We start from the raw sequence: 21,389 nt of genomic DNA, 5'->3' as shown, positions 1-21,389 counted from the left end.
CCTAAATAACAGAAAAGTTATTCTCAGTGAAATAAATCTACAAGACATAAAAATTGTTCTTGTCACGAATTTGAGTACCAGTAATTAGATGCTGTGCTGTTTGAATACATAATTCCAGTTCAAACTGTTTTATAAAATAGTAAATCGATGCATTAGAAGATATATTTCAGTAACATAAGTCATTATTATTATGCTTTGCGAAGCACATCCATTCTCTCCGTGTATGGGCTCATTATAGTGTATCCTCGCCGTCTGTGGAACATTAGTCCTGCCCCTTTTCCATTTTCGGATGGACTAATGGCCCAGCCCAGAACGAATGATTGACACTAGGCTGTGTGTGGTGGAGAGCCTAGCTACACAGAGGGATTAAAGTGCAGACCTCTGGGGTTGACATGGACATTAAAGTTAACTCATCGGTGTGTGAGCGGTAACACAACATCTTGTTGTCACTGCAGGTAAGTTGTGTTATTGTCGTGAGTCGATCAGCCAGGAGTGTCAGCTAGAAAAGTTATGTGATCAGGCGGCTGTCAGTGTATGGGGACAGGTGCAGGAGCTGTTCGACTACTTGAGAAGCCACTAGCTAATCCTGGGAGCAAAGACCTGGGCGTGGGGCATGGTTTATGCTATGTCTTTTATCTATGCCAGTATTTGTTGGGCAGTAATAGTGTTCGTTTATTTTATATAGTTATTTTGGCTTATGCTGGCTTTGGTCATAAATTCAGCCGTAAATATTTGACGGTGTTTAGATGTAAAACAAAGACTCCTGTGTGGAAGCTGGAAACAAGGTAGATACCAGTTCTCTTCTACAGGAAACAAAGTTGATTGTGAACTAGACAGTATTAGCTCTACTTATATATTTTAATTTAGATGGTGGCTATCATGCATATATGGCAATGTTTAACATGTTGAATATAAGGCAATTAAATGGTACATTTTGTATTTGTGCAATAAGTAATCTTGGAAACCATTTTTTTTGTTTTTGAAAGCATTTGGCTTAAGTGCTTTAAATTTGATAATGATTTGCTGGTTGTATGATCAGTGATCTACACATATGTCATTTGCGACAACATTTTTTTTTCTTGAGAATAAAGTACACCTGTTATAATGTGATATAAACTCTCATTGTATTCTACAGAAAGCTGGCGTCTGCACTCCCAATCTGTATAAAGCACTAATGGACACTGATAATGAGACCGCAAAGGACAGAATGCCCAGGTAATGAAATTATTTTGCTTTTCAGTGAAATCCTGATGTTGGTGTGATATTGCTAATACATTTTGATCTCTTGTATATGGATGGCAAAGAGATTTAAATACCTTTTTGTTCACTGTCCCCACGTGAGCCTTCTGTATTATTGATTCTTTTTATTTAACCTCTATTTTTAAATGTAACCTGTATGCTCTTATAAGTGTTTTGCATATTTTGAATACATTTGTTGATAGTAGCTTAGTGTTTATAAACATGACTGTGATGTAAGTTGTTTTATACATAGTCTGGCCACATCATGAGCAGGTGTTTTCTAAACAAGTACTGTTTCCTGGTTCATACTGGTGTTGAAGAGAAGTCTTGTCCCACCCTATTATGACTTGCTCTGTAGATCCTGTCAGTATGTAATCACAGGTATACAGTCATTGACTGACACTTTCACTCTCTATTTCTTTTATAGGCTGAGCAAGTGTACAGAGCTTGTTCACACCAATGAGACAGACGGGTAGATTATTTTGTCTATATGACCCCATATAAAGAAAACTGTTAAATCCATGCCATCAGATGGAACTTATTTTTCGCATTGGTCTTTGTTCTGTATAGTCTCTGTCCAATACTTGGACATGGGTTAGCCTTTTGTAAATACGTGTTGGCTGCCCAAGTGTGTTATAAAAATTGATGTCATGCTGTAGACAATAGAATTCCTTGGGGAAGCCGAGGCCATCAGCCTTGTTCTTTGTGACAACTTTTGCTATTTAAAATTTGTGTACAGTGACCTTTTCTTTTCATATTAAGATAGACCTGTCTTTCCCAATTTAAAAATACACTAGGTTTCTGTTGTTTGTTTTGGTTTTCTTAAATCCTCAGATAACCATTTGCTTATGAAGGCTGACAATGAAATAATAAGTGTTCATAAAGCACAATAATAGAATGTGAGTAAACAAATTAAAAAGAGATGATTAAATAAATAACATTTTTGGACCAAAAGCAAGGATCTATGTATTTCTATGTACAGCGGAATCGGACGATATTTGTTTATGGTGATGTGTACTTTAATTCAACTTTCTCACGCAACTATTGAAAGCATAGTTTTTTCCATAATTATGATAAGACCATGGTATATTTACTTTTGGTCTGACCTAAGTATAACTTAATATGTTGCTTTTCTGCTTGAGCTTCTTTTGTAGACTTTGCACTTCCTTTGTACAGCGTGTCTTGCTATTAGCACGTATAAGTATATCTATAGAGAAACGTTCAGTCAGTGAGAAGTGACCCTGACCTCAGTTGTTCTTCAGTAGTGAGTGTAAATTCTTTAAATTAGCTACATAAGAAACACTTAACACTTTAATGTGCAAATAGATTGCATTGTGGTACATGGAGATTCGCTACACCAATCAAAATCAACTAAAAGGAAAAGCAATGTTTTACTTTGTGATTTTTTTATTTTTTTATTTTTGTATTATTATTTATTTATATTTTTACCATAAGCTCGTTGTGTATTGTTGATAGAAAATAAAAAAAACTGTTCTGTGCACTGAATTCACTGTGGTGTGTATCAGGAAGACATTGTATGTAAGATGTATGTATCTATATAAATCATATGGCTGTAAACTGGTTAGTACAGTTTAAATTGTAAGGTGTTTTCCCCTTAAAGAATAGCTCCATCTGTAGTGGGGCTGTGTCTGTAAGATGGGGTAGCTGTTTTATAGCCAGTCTAGTCCTATGTCAGGGTAAAGTCTCATGGAGGTGCTGTAGGGGCTGGCCATCCTTTGTGGGATTTTACTATAGGCATGGAGGCACACTTCATATCTACTAGCCATCATTGGGTTAGTCAGTCAAGGGAAACATTAGTTACCCCAGCAGCCCATCTGTATGCCATTTGGCAAGGCTTTTTGGACTCGTTTGTGCCTTTCCGCTCCTCGAACCCTTAGGAATGGTCCCTTTACAATTTAGGGGGAGCTAACTATTGAGTGCTAGTGCTGAAAGAAGATATAAGAAATGCTATATACTCTATGCTGCTATTTACCTGCTTTTTACATTGTATAGTGATTGTCTTCAATAATTTATAATATCTGTCAGTTTTAACAGTGTATAATTTTGTTATCCTGCTTCCTACTTTCAGGGATATCCTTCCATCTATCCCCAATCCATGCATTGGCCTTCACCCTACCGAGCGCTACAAATGAGTTATTGGCTAGTTAACATCCAATTAATGGACACAACTCTATCTGGGGGCAGGGCTTTACAGGCCCCCAAAATACCAATGCTACATAATACTTGTATAGCTGTTTAATTCCACAGATGTAAACTAGGTGTAAGCAGTGAGGGACTTGTTATAACTGCTCTCACAAGGTCCTCACCAAAGCTTCCTCTCCATATATACTTGACCTTGCCACATTATACACCCCAGCTCGTCTACTCAGCTCCACCTCTGATTTTTAACTCTTTCTCCCTTATTATCTACTCCTACTCCCATCTCCAAGACTTTGCCTTCAATTCTTCAAAACTCACCTCTTTATTTTTGCCTACTCTACCCCTACTAAACCCTAATGACCTCTTTCACTACATTCACTCTTGCCCCATTTGTACCTACTGTCTTTCATTTCCATCTAGAATGTAAGCTCTCTCATGGCCAGGATCCTATTCTCCTTATATCTCATGTCTGTCTCCCTCGTTCAACCTTATTGTCATATCTAATATCATGACCATCCATTGAGGCATTATGTTTAATTGCATTACTGTTATCTGTAGCATTATATTTATTATTTGTCATTTCTGTAATCTGATTGTCCAGGACGTCAGAATCTGTGGCACCTCATAAATAAATGTCTGACATTATTTCAGAGGCTAATAGGGACTATTTAACAGTTCCGCATTTGGCAGTCTACACACTTTTTAAATATAAATTTTGGCAGTTTGTCGCATTTCAATAACTGCACCAGTGCAAGTCTAGCATGTTGGAATTATGAGTTCTCCTACTAATGCAATTGATATTGTGTGTTTGGTTAATAGGATCGATACTTATGGATTTAAAAGACCCGCAGAATTTGATTATGCATTTTATGAAGACTTCTATTCCAGATATCTGGTTGTTCTCACCAGACGAGCTGAAAAATGGTCTATGCTCTTGCAGAAGTCTACAGGAGTTGAGAAAAGCTTAAAAGGTATGTTGTAACCGCAAATGTGATGCCTGAGGTATATAATGATTTAGAATGAAACAAATCCATAATACTATTATAACCATTCTCTGTCAGTCCAGAATATTTAGCACAGATTGTGTCACAGATGAAATTTGTGATGTTTACCAAAGCATTTTATAACATTATTATGTAATATTAAGAAAACCGTACACAATAAAAAATATCATTGATGTTCTTTAGAACTAAGCATTTCTGTTGTTTGACATTCAGTTGTGTGTGTGTGTGTGTGGTACGCTGTAATTCACATTTATATTGTTCTGACAGGAATCCATAGTTCTGCATTTATTTTCTTTTTCTCACTCCAGTGTGCATGCGCCAGCTGAAAACCTCGGGCATGCACACAAACATCCCTGCAATTAATTCACGGTTGCAGAGAGAGAGGTTTGAGATAGGGAGGGATCATGTGATCCCTCCACACATGCGCTGTGAAGCGCTGCTCTTCAGAGCAGAGTGTCACAGTGTTGAAAACTGTCAAAAACGGTAGGCGTACATTACCATAAGTGTAAAAGTATGTTCGAAAATTGTTAAATTGCAGTACATAGCAGTCCCCATAGACATCTATGGGGACTGCTATGTATTTAAAAAAAAAAAAAAAAAAAAAAGCAAAGCGGCAGATATCTATGATCTGCTGCGAGGCAGTGTTGATAAATTAGAAAAACACTTAAAATAGCTGTTTTCGGGGACTTTACAAGTAAATTACCTATAATAAATAGGCCCCTATATCTCTGCAAAACACTTAATGCCGCCACAGCATTACTACAGAAAGGACACCTACAATAACAGGGACGAGAGCACTTCAGATTAATGACGATATACAAAACTGTTGTTGATTTTGGACAAAATGTCTGTTGATGCTGACTCATAATTCTATTGAAATATTTTTTTTTTTTTTAAGTTTTTCAAGGCAATAAGCTAAGTAAGGTTGTTCTTTTGATAGCTGCTAAAATTTGAGTATCATTTCTAGAGATACGTGGCTATTGGTGAAGTGCAGCTATATATACATATCTGGTGCACTAAAGATGACCGCTGGGTACTACATTCCCCAACATGTTAACAGTGGACATGGCCATATTTATATAGCATAAGGATACATAATGCGATTACCGCAGAATCTTTCAAAGCGCTAGGGATCATGCGCAGGGCCGCTAAGAGGAGTTTTGGGCCCCAGTACAGCAACTTTCTGCCCCCTGCACACACAGAGCAGTAGAAGAGATGGGGACGTAGCCACATAGCGATGGGAGCGTGTCTATCATGTGTTGCGCCTCTGTACACATGACATTATGGGGGGAGTTCAATTAGCTGCAAAGTGCCTCCGGAACGTTGGTGAGACACTTGACGGCTGAGATTTTGACAGAAATCTCTGCTCATTTTTCTTCGCACCCCTACCGTTATTGCCGGCAATATGTGCGACGCGATGTCCGTGCGCCACAGCGCCGGCAATTGAATCATCCCCTCCCTTCCCCATTATGTATTAAAGTGGTGTTATTCTCATCTACCTGTTATTGCAGCTTTCACAATGCCACCCACTGGACGAAAAAAAAAAAAATGTAGCTACTTGGCAGCGGGGCCCCCAGGCAGGCCCAGGCCCCGGTAATTTGTACCCACTCCACCCGCCCCCTCTCGGCGCCCCTGATCATGTGTATATAATATTGATAGAAATTGATGGCAGAAATCAGAATTTTTAATACTGTAATTATCTGGCTCCTGATGTATCTGAAAATTATGTTGGTAACTATTTACTACCCCTTCCTGTATAAACACAAATAGGGCAAGAGCTGTAATTGGGCATTTTTGTTCAGAAGTTAAAATTCTCAAATTTGTTGTTATTAATAACTTTTATATGGCGACACAAGGTATCCGTAGTACCGTACAGAATACAAAAATACAATACAGACAGTACACAAGGGTACAACAGTACAGTAAAATGAGTATATACCAAGGCCTCAGTATATCCAAGCATAGCAAGTAGGAGAAGAATAAATGGAATTAAGACAGAAGGGAAGAGGGTCCTGCTCATAAGAGCTTACATACTAAGGGGAGGGGAAGCAGACAGCAGGCATGAGGGGAATCCGTAGAGGGGATCAAGTGCAAGAGGAGGCAGGATGGCTGGTAGGCCTTGAGGAAGCGGTGGGTTTTGGGAGCCCCTTTGAAAGAGCTAAGATTAGGGGACAGACGGATGGTGTGAGTGAGTTTGTTCCAGTGGAGGGGGGCAGCATGGGAGAAATCTTGAATTCTGGAATGGGATGAGGTGATCAGTGCGGAGGAAAGGCGACGGTCATTGACCGAACGCACGGAACGGGCGGGGAATCTGTTAAAATAAATAAATAAAAATATTTTAACCTCTGGCAGTTGCTGTGTTACCCATTCAATTGAACAGGCATTACGTTTTCAATGGATGCAGTACGCCCCTTGAAATTCATTACCCATAGAAATGAATGTGAAAAGTTTAGCCATTCACAAGCAATGTTTACATGCCGGCTGCTTTTCACTGGCTGAGTAGGAACTGAACCCAGCCCCATTGAAACCAGCGTCATTAGGTACCAAGTAGTGTAATACTATTGTTTCTTCCTCCATTTCGTACCAATGAAGCCTGGTAAGTGGTTCAAGGGGATGGGGGTTGGGGAGAATCCAAACCCGACCTTATTAGATCAGGGATGGAAAAGGGAAGGGGATAACAGAAGGGTTACATAACATTGATATGTCTAAGAAACTTAACATACTGACAAGTCTTAATTATACCTGTGACAAGGTGATATATAATACAGATTAGTTGTAATTTAACATGGTGCAACTAGAGTATATATCGACCAGCCTATAGGAATGAAGAAATGCCTCACTTACGTTAGATACAGGAGCCCTTGGATATATAAAGGGACTGGCCTGCCTTACAGGGGTCCTCACATAGAAGATCCACCTGACCTTTGAGTCATTCAAGATACTATAAAAGTAGTTGGGTGGTATCTTTCTTCAAGCCATATGTGACATAGTCACCATCATGGAGTTACATGGTTGACAGTGAAACATTGTAAGTAATAGCCACACAAACATGTTTTTAGGGACATAACAAAGTTGCTTTTAGATAAAGGTAACCGCAAAAAAACTAGTTTGTGAGCATTTGTGATTTTCAAATAGGTGAGTTTTAAAGCCGTACAGCTAGGGTAGGCCTAGGTATTTTACTGGACACTTTGTTCGAACATTCAAAGTCTTTCTAGGAAATTATATGTTCTTTTAGATTGGAAAAATAACCTCTCCTTTAGCTGCCTGCAAACACTGATATGCCCAGCACATTGGCTTTAAAAAAAATTCACACAATCTATGGTGGGACAATGATTTCTGCATTGTAATTACAAATTCAACAGGAGAATCTCAGGGTATCACTTAATGAGTTGATGCTTACCAGAATGAGGCTCTTACATTATGACAATGGTCCTAAACACTTAAATGAGTCTAGAATAACAGATTAGATAGTACAATACTGCTTCAAATAATTACGAATTGTTAGACCTTCTATCTTCACAAATTGATTCAGTTCATGTCACACTACTCCAGTTGAGTTCTGGTCAAATTTTGACTTGTTTGTTCCATAACTTTCTTCCCCTACTTCAGCTAAGTTGTTAAATCCTCTTACTAGGGCTATTTTTGTGCCTCATGATCTACACTCTGAGCTCTATATCATGGATGAATCCCCTAGCTGCTACAATGCAAGATTATTTTTTTTTGTGAATCGTCATGGCAAAGCAGACTCAAAACATGATACTCACACTGCTGTGCTTTATAAAGACATCTGTCTACAGAACATTGTTGTTGTAGTTTCTGATTCATTCAGGTGGTGTTTTTCAATGTTGTTCTAAGAGACCAGTGGCTTCCTCCTTGGAGTAATTTTGTGCACATCACTCTTGTTTTATGTGTTTTTTTTATAATGGACTCAAGAACATTGACATTAGACCATGCATGCAGTGTCTGCAGACCCTTAAGTAGTCCGCATGCAAAGATATTTTGATTCCTCCACTTTACCAAGTTGAACCATTATTCTACATTTATGCGGGTTTGTCCTATCTGATCATATTCAAGTCAAATGACAGCACCTGGTGATTGTATCCCCTGGGCCATCGTTTCACCAGACACGTACCTGTGCCTGCAATGTGATACAGATGTTTGGTCATGTCAAACAGCTGGATCATCATGTGTGAGGGCTACCATGGGGTTGTTTGAGAAACTTTGGAGTATCTGTCTCCTTGGTCCTGGATTCATTTTTGGAAGGATATTAAACACTTAAACAGCTGTAATTACCATAAACAAATCATGATAATAAAACATGAATGTTCAGAAACCATTTGTGTAGAAAGAATATTTAGTCATGATGATTAAAACCAAGTGATTCACTAAGAAATGTCCTTTTTAGACTTCAAGAAACACCTATCAGTTGCCACTGAAGACAGATTTGTGAATCCTTTTCAATTCCAACAGAAACTGTTTCCATGTGTATTCCCTGATAACTGCCCTTTATGATCTGAGACTTTGAGGAGAAAGGATTAACAACATTTGATGCATTTTATTTACTTTATGATTTGCAGACAAATCCCCTTATACTGTTGCATTATTGTTTTAGTAAAGAGATATATTCGAAAAGGCATTCCTAACGAACATCGCTCTTATGTGTGGATGATGGTGAGTGGAGCGCAAGCCAAAATGGAGATGAATGCAGGATATTATCACAGTGTGTTAGTAGATGGACAGAAGAATGCAAAGCTTGTTGATGCAGTTGTCACAGGTAATGTCCTAATCATAATGGCATCTTTTGCTTTTCTGCTGTGGTAAAACATTGGCACCTCGCTTGGTTTTGGAGTGATGTCAAGCTTAATATTTGTTCCAAATCTTTGTGGGGGATTGTTTATTAAACCTGGTGCCTGTATTGCATAAGTACACTTCCTCCATGATACCTGAGGCATGTATATACAGAAAGTGACACTTTAAGCAAAGATTTTAGTTCCATTAGAAAATGTCACTGTGGTTTGGAGGAGGATAGAAAAAATAATATATATATATATATATATATATATATATATATATATATATTATATCAGTTCCTGTCTATCTGTGACACCAACAAATATTAAAATCCTCAGTTGATAATTTTAACCAAACCTACCTCTAATAAATCGGGAAGGCAGATGTGTTGTAAGCTGAATTAATATTCATGAGAGTGCTGCTTATCCATCCAGTACAAGCCAATGATATCACCCACTCCTAATGAATTGTGGGGATACATGCTTATCTTGCAAAGTGGCGGTCTCCGCTGGGGGCATAGCTATCAAATGGCACTAGCCATAGTGCTTTAGTGATGGATGTTAATTCCTTCAAAACCAGAGGTGGTTTACAGCTCCATGACCAGACCCATTTTCATGTTTTTGCTGTATGTCAGTTTAGGTGGAAATACAATTGCTGGATTAATTGACTCCTGTACTTTAATAGAGGACTTTTTAGATGTACATTGTTCTGTGTCGGCAAATAAACTTGTATGGAAACATATGAATAAGTACACAGTAGAGTCCTTGCATATCTATTTATGATATTGATATGTGGTTTTATAAAGCTGTTATAATGAATAGTCTGGGATAGAAATGGCAAATCTATGTAATACATTGCTGTTTAAAGCATTAGAGACTCACCACTACTCTGTTCTGTGCGTGGGTTATGGTTTGCTGGCTGCAACCGTGTATCCAGAAATACACTGCAAGCCCTGTCCAAAAAAATGGGGTTTTCCAGAACCCTGTTCAGCCAGAGTAGAGTATGTTCTAAAGCAGTGTTGGCTAACCTGTGACACTCCAGGTGTTATGAAACTACAAGTCTGCTGCTATATATTGGCAAAGCATGCTGGGACTTGTAGTGTCACAGCACCTGGGGTGTCACAGGTTAGCCAACACTGTTCTAAAGCAATCTATGCTTTGTCTTGGATGTCCTACTGTGGTGGCCTTAGGATGGCTAACTTCCCTAAGTTTTTTTTGTTTTTTTTTGTTTTTTTAGGGAATTATTATACTAAAGTACTAAATGAGGGAATGGGGAGCTGGAAATGGGTGAAGTTAAAGTATGACCTGTTACTATCCCTATAAAACTACATGTAACATTCCCTACACCAGTGATAAAGGGCTGAGTCCCTTATTTCAAGTTTCTGAGACTGTCCTATAGATTGTATTAAATTGCTTAACATGTATCCAAAGGTAAATTTATCAACAGTTAAATACAGATGTACTTACTGCAACATGAAAGGGTGGGGCACCTAAATCCGACAGTGGAAATGTCAGCACTTAACCTGCCAATGTGAACATGTTGGCAGGTTAAATGCCGACATTTCCATTGTCTGAATTATGATCGCCACCGCATGAAAGATATTACTTGATTATATTTGTTTCATATGTACACTATGGGGCATATTCAATTGTTGGCGTTATAGCCAAAATTACCGCGATGCGCGCACTATTACCGTCATTATGGTAATAGTGTGCGTAAATACCAGTATTACGGTACTTTTCTCGCTGGATTTCAGCTCAGGGAGCTGCAAGCTAAAATCCGGCTTACTATTACCGTAATACCGGTAATAGTTTTTCCGCGGCGGAAACCGCAGAGAATTGAATATGCCCCTATTATGTGTGCAATATAAAAAAAGCTGTCTTGTCATTTTCCCACATACACTGTAATGTGTTACCAGAGTCATAGACTTGCTGTCTACTGCAATAGGATGCTGTGGTGGAAATAGAACTTTATCAATGATTGATTTCACAATGCTAAAGGTTGTACTTCCTAATGATTGGATGGAGTTCATCAGGAAGTCACTGCTAAAGTTCACATCCCTAGTCACTAAATTTTTATGTTACTGGTGATTAGAATTAGCTGTATGATGTGCTCTAGTCACTATATTGTCTCAATATAATAGTAGACACAAAGGTTTTCAAGGATTGATACAGTTCCTCAATTGCTAATCAGCTACAGAGACAGAAAGCTCAAACATAAAATTATTATGCATGTGATCTATCCTAAAATACCCCAATTGTATTTAAATATGGATGAAGGAACACATTTCACATTTAATGTAATAACATTTGACTTAACTGCATATTAATTGGAAACCTTGCAAACCAACTGTGAGCCTTACACTCAGTTTTTGTGTCTGTTAAGGCCATTGCAAGATCTATAACTCTACATTTACTTTTACAGATCTGAATAGGACATTTCCTGATAATGTGAACTTTGAGAAGAATGCAAGCCCATGTTTCTTGCAGACACTACATAATGTTTTAGTGGCTTATGGACACCATAATAAAACTGTAGGATATTGCCAGGTAGGTCTGGACACTTTTATTTTTATGTTTTGTGCAAGCAACATTTCGGATTTCCCTCCGCAACCCCATGGGAGGGGGGGGGCAAAGGGAAATCTGCAATGTAGTGGTAACGTGGAATGCTTTCGTCTCTGTTCCGGAAGGCACTTTGAGCTTAATTGAATATATGGATTTGAAATGAGTACTGTGAAAAATGTTCACTACTTGCTGATATTGCCTGGGTATTTTTTGATGGTATGTTTTTAAACAAATGAAATTAAGATAAAGGAAGAGATTATTACACTGGAATAACATTTCGTAGTCATAGATTTAAAAATTCCAGTTTAGAACAACTTCTTGCTACATAATTTGATTTTGTTACTGCACAGCAGTTGTGCCGATGGAGAGAAAGAGCTGAGAGATTTTAGCTCTGGAAAGTGTGATTCTGTCAGAGATTCCAACTGCATAGGATGTAGGTGTGTATTGAATGGAGCACCTGATTGAATAGGATACCTGATTGGATAGGTGCAGCTTCGGTGCAGCTATTCAGTAGCCTCTTCCTTTGTAACAGCTTTAGTGCCCAGTGGAAAAGTCTTCCAGCACTGAGCAGTCTCGGCTTCTCCTCTTAAATGTGCACTTTTCTCTGGCAGCCACTGCTTGGAGTTCCAGGGGCATCCACCAATGAGCTACATCAAGAGTTGCTTAGTAACATGCTAAGTTGTTCAACTTATTTAATGCTAAAGTCAAATATGACTATTGATTAACACGACGCATATTTGGTAGGTTCGAGGTCTCTGTAGTGTATACAACTCCATCATAGTGATTGCTTTGACATACCAGCTTCCTCCAGAATCATCTTACTGGTTGAATTAATGCAGACAATAAGAATATTACTGATTATGGCACATGTAGGCTAATATTTTTTTACTGACGCTTATTTAATTTTATGTCCATCTTTTTTCTTTTCTTTTTTTTTTCATTTTATGTTCTTATTACTTGTGTTCTGCAGAGGGGCAACCTACTTGTCAATTATATGTAATATAATAATATAGTGTCTTAAATACTACATCTTCTAAAATTATAACCCACAGTCAAAATCTCTGCTGATATTGCAGCTTTGTGTTTCAGTGATGTCCCTGGTTTCTATTGGATTGATAAGCTGCTGCCTTGTGAATATTCATTCAGCTGACAAAATGGCTGGCACTAAATAGACGATAGGCGAGTGTTAACGGAACTTGGTTTTTACACATTTCTTACCGAATCTCAATTGCTTCCACTCTACTAGTTACCCCAGAGATGTCCAAACTCATTCCTCAAGCGCTATGAACAGTTCATGTTTTCAGGATTTATTTTTTTTAATAATGCACAGGTGCGTTAATCTATTTGGCTGGACAGTAATTATCCCACCTGTTTCTACAGACAGAGATCATGAAACATGACCTGTTGGTAGCTCTTGGGGGTTGGGGTTGACACCTCTGACTTACCATGTTGGTGATGACCAAGAATCCTTTTTTTCCATTCTCAAGTTTTGAAGTGAAACTTCTTTGGCAGCACCTAGTAAAAAAATTTTGTAAAAAATTTGTAGCGAAGTGATATCATGTACTGCCCCAGTGCACTCTATAGGAACTCTACAACCTGTCATACTGTCTGCAGGGAAAGGAGCGGTGTCTTACCATTTACTGTCCCTCACTCTCTCACTCTCTTTCAGACCCCGTTTGTGGGAGACCAAGCATCTCCCATGGGTTGATCATACTGCCTACAGTGAAAGGAGCCACAGGATGATCTCCCTAGCCAAGGGAGACCCCCCCTACATCATAGGTGTATATGCACAGATTGCTCATGTGCTAATTGGGCAGGTTATATTGTGGCGGAGACTCCAAGACAGCTGATCTATAGAACTGAACCCATCCTCTTCCCAGAGTTACCGGCAGTACTAGTTCTGCTGATCTGGTTACAGAGGAGACTCGCTGAGCAGGGTCTGCATGCGTACAAGGGAAGCCGCTTCCAGGGCTTCTCCAGACTCCCAAGTGGATACAAGCGGTAGTTACATCCTGAACACTGAGGAGGGCTGTTGGAGTAGAATTAGGCTTTGTGCTAGGTGATGGGTGAAGCCTTGTGATCACCTTGATTACAGAAGTGGGGATTGATGAGGGTGTCTGTTGGGGGTATAGGTGGGGAAAATTAGGTTAGGAGAGGAGGTTTCAGTAATTACATCTGTGGAAGCAATCACTGTATATATCATTATTATCACATAGATTGGAACTTTCTCAAATTTGACAATTATTTACAATATGAAGCCCTCCAATGCAAAGATTTTCCATCCACACACATGTGCACTGACCTGACTTGTGCACCAACACACCTGTGCCCTTCTCTGCAATGCAGAGATGTTTCACTTAAGATGCGAGTACTTGGCACATACATACTTTTTCCCTTTGCTTCCTTTTCAGTATCATGTTTGTTGTGTATTTTATCTGTTTATTAATTAGGTACATTTTAACACGTTTAAACGTTTGTGGCTTTGGATAGACTATTCATGTCTAATGCCAAGAAAAATGAAATGCCTAGCAAACAGTACTTGCTCTCACAGCCCTATAAAACCAGTATAGTGTGCTGGCTGGGTGGTTAGAAGATGATGAAAGTCCCACTCAATGAATATCTTTCTCTTTTTCTACCAAAGAGCTCAGAAACATTCTGTCGCCATGGCTGCAACTGTAAAGTTGGCAAGCATTGCTTGCTTGAATTTTTCTCTACAGGAGGAACCAGACCGTGCAAAGTATCTCAATGAAGTCTCTTAGGAAAAACTGCATGAAGCATTGAAATTTGAATCCCCTTTACTAAACCTTATTGTATTTCCAGCCCCACAAGTCTGTACAGCAGTGTATTATACATTCTTAACAAAACCGTGTGCCTTATTTTAGGAGCTGTAAAATAAAGGACACTGTAGGTAGGCTCATTATTTCATATTATGATCTGATAATGCAACATTTATTCCTGTTGCTGGAAAGTTCTAATGTGCCCTTGACGTCAACCAGAGTATGCAAAGCTGCAAATCCACTGATCACTGAAACATGTTCCAGTTGTCACTCTATATTAGTTATTTATTTATTTTCTTAGTACCTTGCACAGAACAGGCTGTTCTTTGTGATAAATAACGGTAATACATTGTATTTCTTTAGTGATGGGATTGATCCTGCATGCAGTAATAGCAGTAGGGAGCAGGAATCCAGTTTATTTGGAGGTTCTGGAGTGTGTCTGGCTGGATGAAGACCGTGTGGGTGGCATTTATGAAAACGGTCATTAGCAGAAACATGCGCCTGCAAAATTTTCTCCGAGAATTGACTGTTAACTCTGATGCAAAATGTTTTAGCGCAGATATAACTTTATTGCCCATGCATTAGAAAACAAACAAAAACATACTTTTTGTGAGGTTGTTAAAAATCACACCATTAACAAATTATATTTTTGGACAAAATATGAAGCTACAGTTGTGCCCCTTTTAATGTGTTACCTCTCATGTCCAAAATGAAAACTGAGATCTATGTCTTTGCTACCTCTGTATTGTATCTATCTTGTCCATTGTGCTGTATTTATACTTGCGCATATCTACCAGCAGTCCCTGATTTTGCTGGACAGGTACATTTTATCAGCAGTCGAAAGAAGCCTGTCCTGGGCATTTGAGGGCCCAATGTGGCCTGATTTTTAAATGGATAATGTTGGGAGGTGTGCTTATTTTTTCATTGCTCTGTAAGTGTTCTTTTAACACTTAAGGTGACTGTAAAGCATGTCGCACACATCATTTAATGATGTTCCTATTACTTAGGCAGAACTGTGCTTTATGATGGCTTAGTGGATTTTTCTTTTTTTTAGTATTGATTTCCGCCCACAAAAGCCATTTAAAAAAGAAAACCAAATAGAGATGATTCAATAAAGGATTAGCAGGCGGGGAGAGATAGTACACTATTGCTTAATTATGGATCGACGAGGGGAGCTTACATTTGAAATGATTATTTTTGCAAGGAATGCTGCATCTACTTTTTTTGCAACACTTGGAAATCATGTTACATCAACAATATCATAAATAACTCAGTAAGCCCAGAAACTGAAAAACTGTTGAAAAATAAACTTGTTTAATAGCTAACAATATGAACAGTTGTGCTAAGAGTGCAGTTAACATGTGCAAGGGAATCAGAAAGCCATGTTTACTGATAACCTATGAACAGATAGATCTCTGTATTAAAGATGTTGGTATTCAGCCAGTGATAACCTCAGTTTACTATAATTATGTAAGTAACCCCCAGCACTGGAAATGACATGGGTGCTCTAGCACATACTTGCAAGCCTGTCTGTGGCAAGAGATAGGAATGTAACAGAACTTGTTAGCAGCTCTACTAGCTGCTAGGCTTCCTCCCTGACTTTTCACCACTAAAACCCCACCCTTTAGTATCTCCCTATTTTCCAAGCCTTTTGCCATCATTTACCGGAAATCTTGAAATCCAGACGGCAGGAAGAAAAATGTCCAAACCTATTTTTCCATGTGAATTTTCCTGAACATTTTCATTTACACTATTTTGATGATCTTCATTTTGTAGTGACTGATCTAAGTTAACCTACAACATTTAACCCTTCCGAATCTGTGTTTTCCTTACATGTGCAGAATAACTAAAATTGCATAGTGTTTAGGATGTTATTAAAAAATAAAAGAAGTAAATAAGTCATGTATTTATTTATATATCTGCAAAATATGTTTTTATTTGATAGTAAACTATTACAAATTCCTTCCTACTGTTCTTCACCTTAACCACACTCCTACAGTCTATATTGAATGCAGCCACTAGATTCATTTTCCTCACAAAGCATTCTTCTACTTCTGCTCTTCTGTCGCAGTCCTTACATTGGTTGCCTGCACTTCACTGGATCCAATATAAAATACTTCTACTAACATAAAAAGCCATTAAGAAAATTGCACCAACATACATCTCCTCCCTTGTCTAAAAATCTCTCCCAACACAACACCCTTTGCCCATGATCGGTGCCGCTCATACACATTCATTAGTTGCTCCCATTCCCAGTTAGAGGACTCTCTTCAAGCTGCACCCACTTTATGGAATTCACACCCTTTTACATAAAGACATTCTAGCTTCCAAATCTTCAAGTGTTTCCTGAAAACTCATCTCCTCAGGCAAGATTATGAAATTCCTCAACCACCTTCTTAACCCACGTGGCTATTCTACCGACTTACCACTCCTTCACTCAGTTCACTCAAAGCTTACATTTTTCTATGCTTACAAAAATGTGCCCCCCATCCTCAAACCAACCAACATTGGTTTGCGATGGAGTCGTATAAGAGTACTAAGCACTATCTTCCACTGTAAACTGGCTGGACCAACATGCAATCTGTATGTATGAAACTCTTATAAATTGTAAGCTTGCATGCTGGGCCCTCTTACTCTTTGTCTGTCTGTTAATTCCCAGTATTATTTTACTAATGTGTTTGTTCACAATGTTAAAGCACTATGGAGAATGTTGGTACTATATAAGTAAATGTTGATAGCAATAATAGATGTGGAAAGGGGGTTAGCTCTTTGCAGCAGTGAGGAGAGGTAACACTTGAACTCCATTAGTCATATCTTAACATTTCAATTTTGGCGTTCAGAGGTCCTTTATTTGCAAAATTTAGTTTTTTAGAATTTTTCTTATGATAAAAATAACTTCTTGACACCAAAAGGCTGAGTGACAAACATTGGAAACCCAGAATAGAGGAAACAGAGAAAATATTGATGTACGTCACCCCTGTACACCCTATTGTATTTTAGAGGGTTTTTGCGTTGTTTTTTTTTAAATGAACAATTTTTGCAATCTGAATTCAAACAAATATCTCATTGCAGGGTATGAATTTTATCACTGGATACCTGATTCTTATCGCTAAAGATGAAGAGAGAGCCTTCTGGCTGTTGGATGCTCTCATTGGACGCATATTGCCTGGTACGTTTAATGTTTGTACCCAGTGTGTATAATATATATATATTTTACCAAAGTCTTTGTGAATGTGAGTTATGATGTTTCCAAGAAGATGCAACATCAGTGATGTTAGAGCATATTAGTTGTCTCTTATTGTTTGTTTGCATTGGTGCTAATAAGTTTATTATTTTGTACATAAGTTAAACAGTGGCTGCTTTTTCATGTAGCGCACAAATACTTGATAGCATTATTTTTAAAATGAAAATTAAAGTTGACCTAGCACATTCCCTACCCCAACTATAAATCTATCCTCACATTTTAAATTAACCCCCCCTCCCCTCCACAGCGACATAGTTTTGCCCAGTTGCAAAGTTACTCCTTTTTATGCTTTACTTTCCTTAATGACTCAGGCCCAATGTCCATATATCTATGACTTATTTTATTACTTGCTAGTGATGGAGTGTACTATATTGAAGAACTGTCTTCATTTCAGTCACAATCTCATTGACTATTTGTCCTTTTCTGGTATCTCTATTTCTTTGTCTCTTGTTCGTCCCACAATTCCTGTCCTTCACTTTGTACAGTTTCACACACATTGGCCTTTTTCCCCATCTTAAATTCTCATAGCAATCAGAATGCTTCTATTGGTGAATTAGTACCACTGATCAACATTTGCCTTGATCATACTTGCCAACTTCTGGAAGTTAGCGTCTGGGAGATGCCAGGGGGAGGTGGTAAATTGTATAATTTTGGCCGAAAAGCCACGATTCCCTGACAATCGTGTAATTTTGGCTCTAATTCTGCCCACTTCACTAGGAAGTGGCCAGATGCGGTAGACTGCCCTGCTCTCCCGTGAGTCCGGGATACTTACCCAGAAATCAGGAGTTTCCCGGACATTCTGGGAGAGTTGCAAGCATGGCCTTGATATATCACACAATATTGGTTGGGGTTTACCTCTTGTATTAAAGTATATTAAATGATTGTAAAAAATAAATTAACTGGTCTCCGAGAGGTCCAACAGTTGATTAGTACATTTACAAACAATAATGTCAACATGACAATCAAAGGACTTTTAACGGAAATCTGCGAAAAGATTCTTGAAAAGCACAAGTCTGCTTTACAAAACAATTTCTCCTGTACCTTTAATCCTTTAATATCCTTTTAAAATATTAAATATCCTTTAATATCCCTCCCCATATTTATCATAGGTACATATTTATACTTTTGTTTATTTATATTTTACCTTACTTTTGTATGTCATAAATTAGTGAAAAAGGTGTGCTTTTTTAAATGAATGTAATGGGAATGTGTACAAGTGAATAAAATGTCATTTCAAAAAAGTGCAGTCAGGACAATTAAGACCCCTGTGTATGTGAAAATAAAAGAGAAAATTATCCGGTACTCTAAAACAATCAATAGATAAATCACTGTGTCAGCATATACATAAAAAGGAGAATTTTGTGCACTATATAGGAGTCCCTAGCACGCCACAATTAAAACCTCACCTACAGGAAATGTCTTGATGTTGGCAGGAGAGCTTATCCCATCATAGTTATATTGTGCACAAAATTCTCCTATTTATGTATATGCTGACACCATGATTTATATATTTGTTTTAGAGTGCTTGACTATTTTTATTTTATTTTACTTTTATGTATCGCCTTATTTCTTAAAATGTGTAATGATGTACAAAAAAATGTAAATATAGTTATATATCAGCTATTTTATATGATCTAATGCCATTATGTTTACTAATGTTATCCATTTAAATCCATTGTCCTTCAGTGGCTCTCAAGTATCCAATGACTTGAGAGCCATTAATCATAAGTAACACTTGTGTTTCACAATTGTTCAATTGTGAATCAGAGTGGACAGAATACACTGCAGTTTTTTTCTGTATGTGTTTTTTTTTCCAGTAGAGGTAAAGTTTTGCTGCTGACTGTCTGTTCAGATCTACTGGCGTAACTGTATAGTCTTGCCCTGATATTTAATTTATTAGAGATGGCAAAGGGCTGTGCTAGAGAAGGTAAACCTTGCAAATTGCATTACGTGAAGTGCATTATATTCCATTTAAAAGAAGTTACCTGAAATTCTGTAATGAAGTATGTAACTATATTATACTAGTGGTCACAATGTAAAACAAATGAATATGCACCTCAGATCAACTGGGGTACGTTAATGTACTTGGAGAAGCATAGTCATGTTCACTTGACCAAGGACATAACAAAGTGCTTGTATGAGATAATCCTGGGAGCCCTGAAATCAAGACAATAGTAGTGGTGATTCCACAATTGTTTTCGTCTGTTTGTTTTGCACTTTTGGCAGAACAATTAGCAAACACTTTTATAAAAGCCAAACTTTAAAGCAGCATAGAATATTTTTTTCTTCTTTAAATAGCAAGCAAATTACTTTTTAAGCATACATCTGTCATTTTTACTCGTTTTCCTCCTACAAGTTATTATCTCCTTTTCAATAGCTCTCTAGTTGGCAAACAAAACTGGCTGACAGTTTTGCAGCTCTCAGCATGCCATGTGAATGCAGAGAGGTGGGTAAAGGAGTATGTAACAGTGCAGACAGAGGGCATTCCAAAGCCAATCTGCTCACTACATCAAGTGACAGGTGACTGTGGTTGCCATGGTATTCCAGAATCATAAATCATTAGTAGCTGTCTGAAACAAGGGAAATGGTGAATATTACAATTCTTCTTATAGCCTTCCACAGTGATTTATGTTAAAAAAACAAAACAAAACAAAACAAAAACAGGGTTTTGATGGTATTGGTGATTTAAAATAAAATATAGTCTCTGAAGAGTTCATTGAGACAAGGAAAGTTAATAATAATAATTATCGCTTATTTATGAGGCGCCACAAAGTGTCCACAGCACAGTACATAGAACATGGGGAAAACAGAAACAAAAACAGGACACAGCCTACAGGACATGACAATAACAAAGTGCAGTAAACTATCAACCCAGTAGAGCATAGGACAAAACTGGACACGGCATACAGGGCAGTAGAAATAAAGTGCAGTAAGTTATCAATCCACTAGTACTAAGGAGGCCTAAGCAGAGGGAAGGATACTAAGAAGCTAGAGAGTGGAAGGGGGAGAGAACTAAAGCAAGCAAGAGAGGGGAGAGAGGACTAAAGTAAGCCTTACCTGTGCGCTAGAGTGAGGGCACAGCTAACAGGATTAAAGCCAGCGAGGTGAGAAGACAAGGGAGGAGATGAGATCAAGGGTAGGGGCCTACAGATGAGGTAATGGAGTATGGATTTCCCATTGAAAGCTATGTGTCGCTAAGCAAGCTTGTGGGCACTACTACATTTTTTTTTTTTTTTTTGCTGGTGTGACATCCGCCTAAATTCTTCATATCTCTCAACATTTAAAAAGACCAAAGAATGAGAATAGCCATGTTTAGACACATGGATGCTTCTCTATTGTCTCTTGGCTACAAACTGTTAAGTAGATAGTACTACTTTATTGTTTGCTACAAACACTTTGTTAACATGTTTGATGACATTATACATTTTGAGACAAGGAGGAAAACCACAAAAAAGTTTTTGATTTGTTTGTTTTTTTTAATTCATTTTTGCATTACACAAAAAAACAATACCTTCAAAATATGTGAAAACCTAATTTTATATGCAATAAATCAAAACAAAAAGAGAACAAATATGTTGATACCCACATTTATTTGGAACCTCTATTTAAT

The 21,389-nt window shown here is 37.9% G+C and overlaps 1 protein-coding gene across 1 annotated transcript in view; it reads left to right on the top strand.

Annotated features, from left to right (window-relative positions):
- The first annotated feature begins 312 nt into the window (after positions 1–312).
- Positions 313–21,389, top strand: part of GRTP1 (growth hormone regulated TBC protein 1) — a 35,850-nt gene continuing 14,773 nt past the window's right edge. Inside the window, exons 1-6 of the mRNA XM_075200043.1 lie at positions 313–455; positions 1,136–1,215; positions 4,219–4,370; positions 9,016–9,177; positions 11,619–11,743; positions 17,608–17,704. Of these exons, the coding sequence (XP_075056144.1) occupies positions 1,175–1,215; positions 4,219–4,370; positions 9,016–9,177; positions 11,619–11,743; positions 17,608–17,704 (577 nt within the window). The 5' untranslated portion in view covers positions 313–455; positions 1,136–1,174. The remainder of the gene's footprint in view (positions 456–1,135; positions 1,216–4,218; positions 4,371–9,015; positions 9,178–11,618; positions 11,744–17,607; positions 17,705–21,389) is intronic.

The sequence above is a fragment of the Mixophyes fleayi genome, chromosome 2, assembly GCF_038048845.1.
Source record: "Mixophyes fleayi isolate aMixFle1 chromosome 2, aMixFle1.hap1, whole genome shotgun sequence".
NCBI classification, from domain to species: domain Eukaryota; kingdom Metazoa; phylum Chordata; class Amphibia; order Anura; family Limnodynastidae; genus Mixophyes; species Mixophyes fleayi.
Note: the sequence above shows the minus strand (reverse complement) of the source record. Positions and strands in the feature narration are given on the sequence as shown.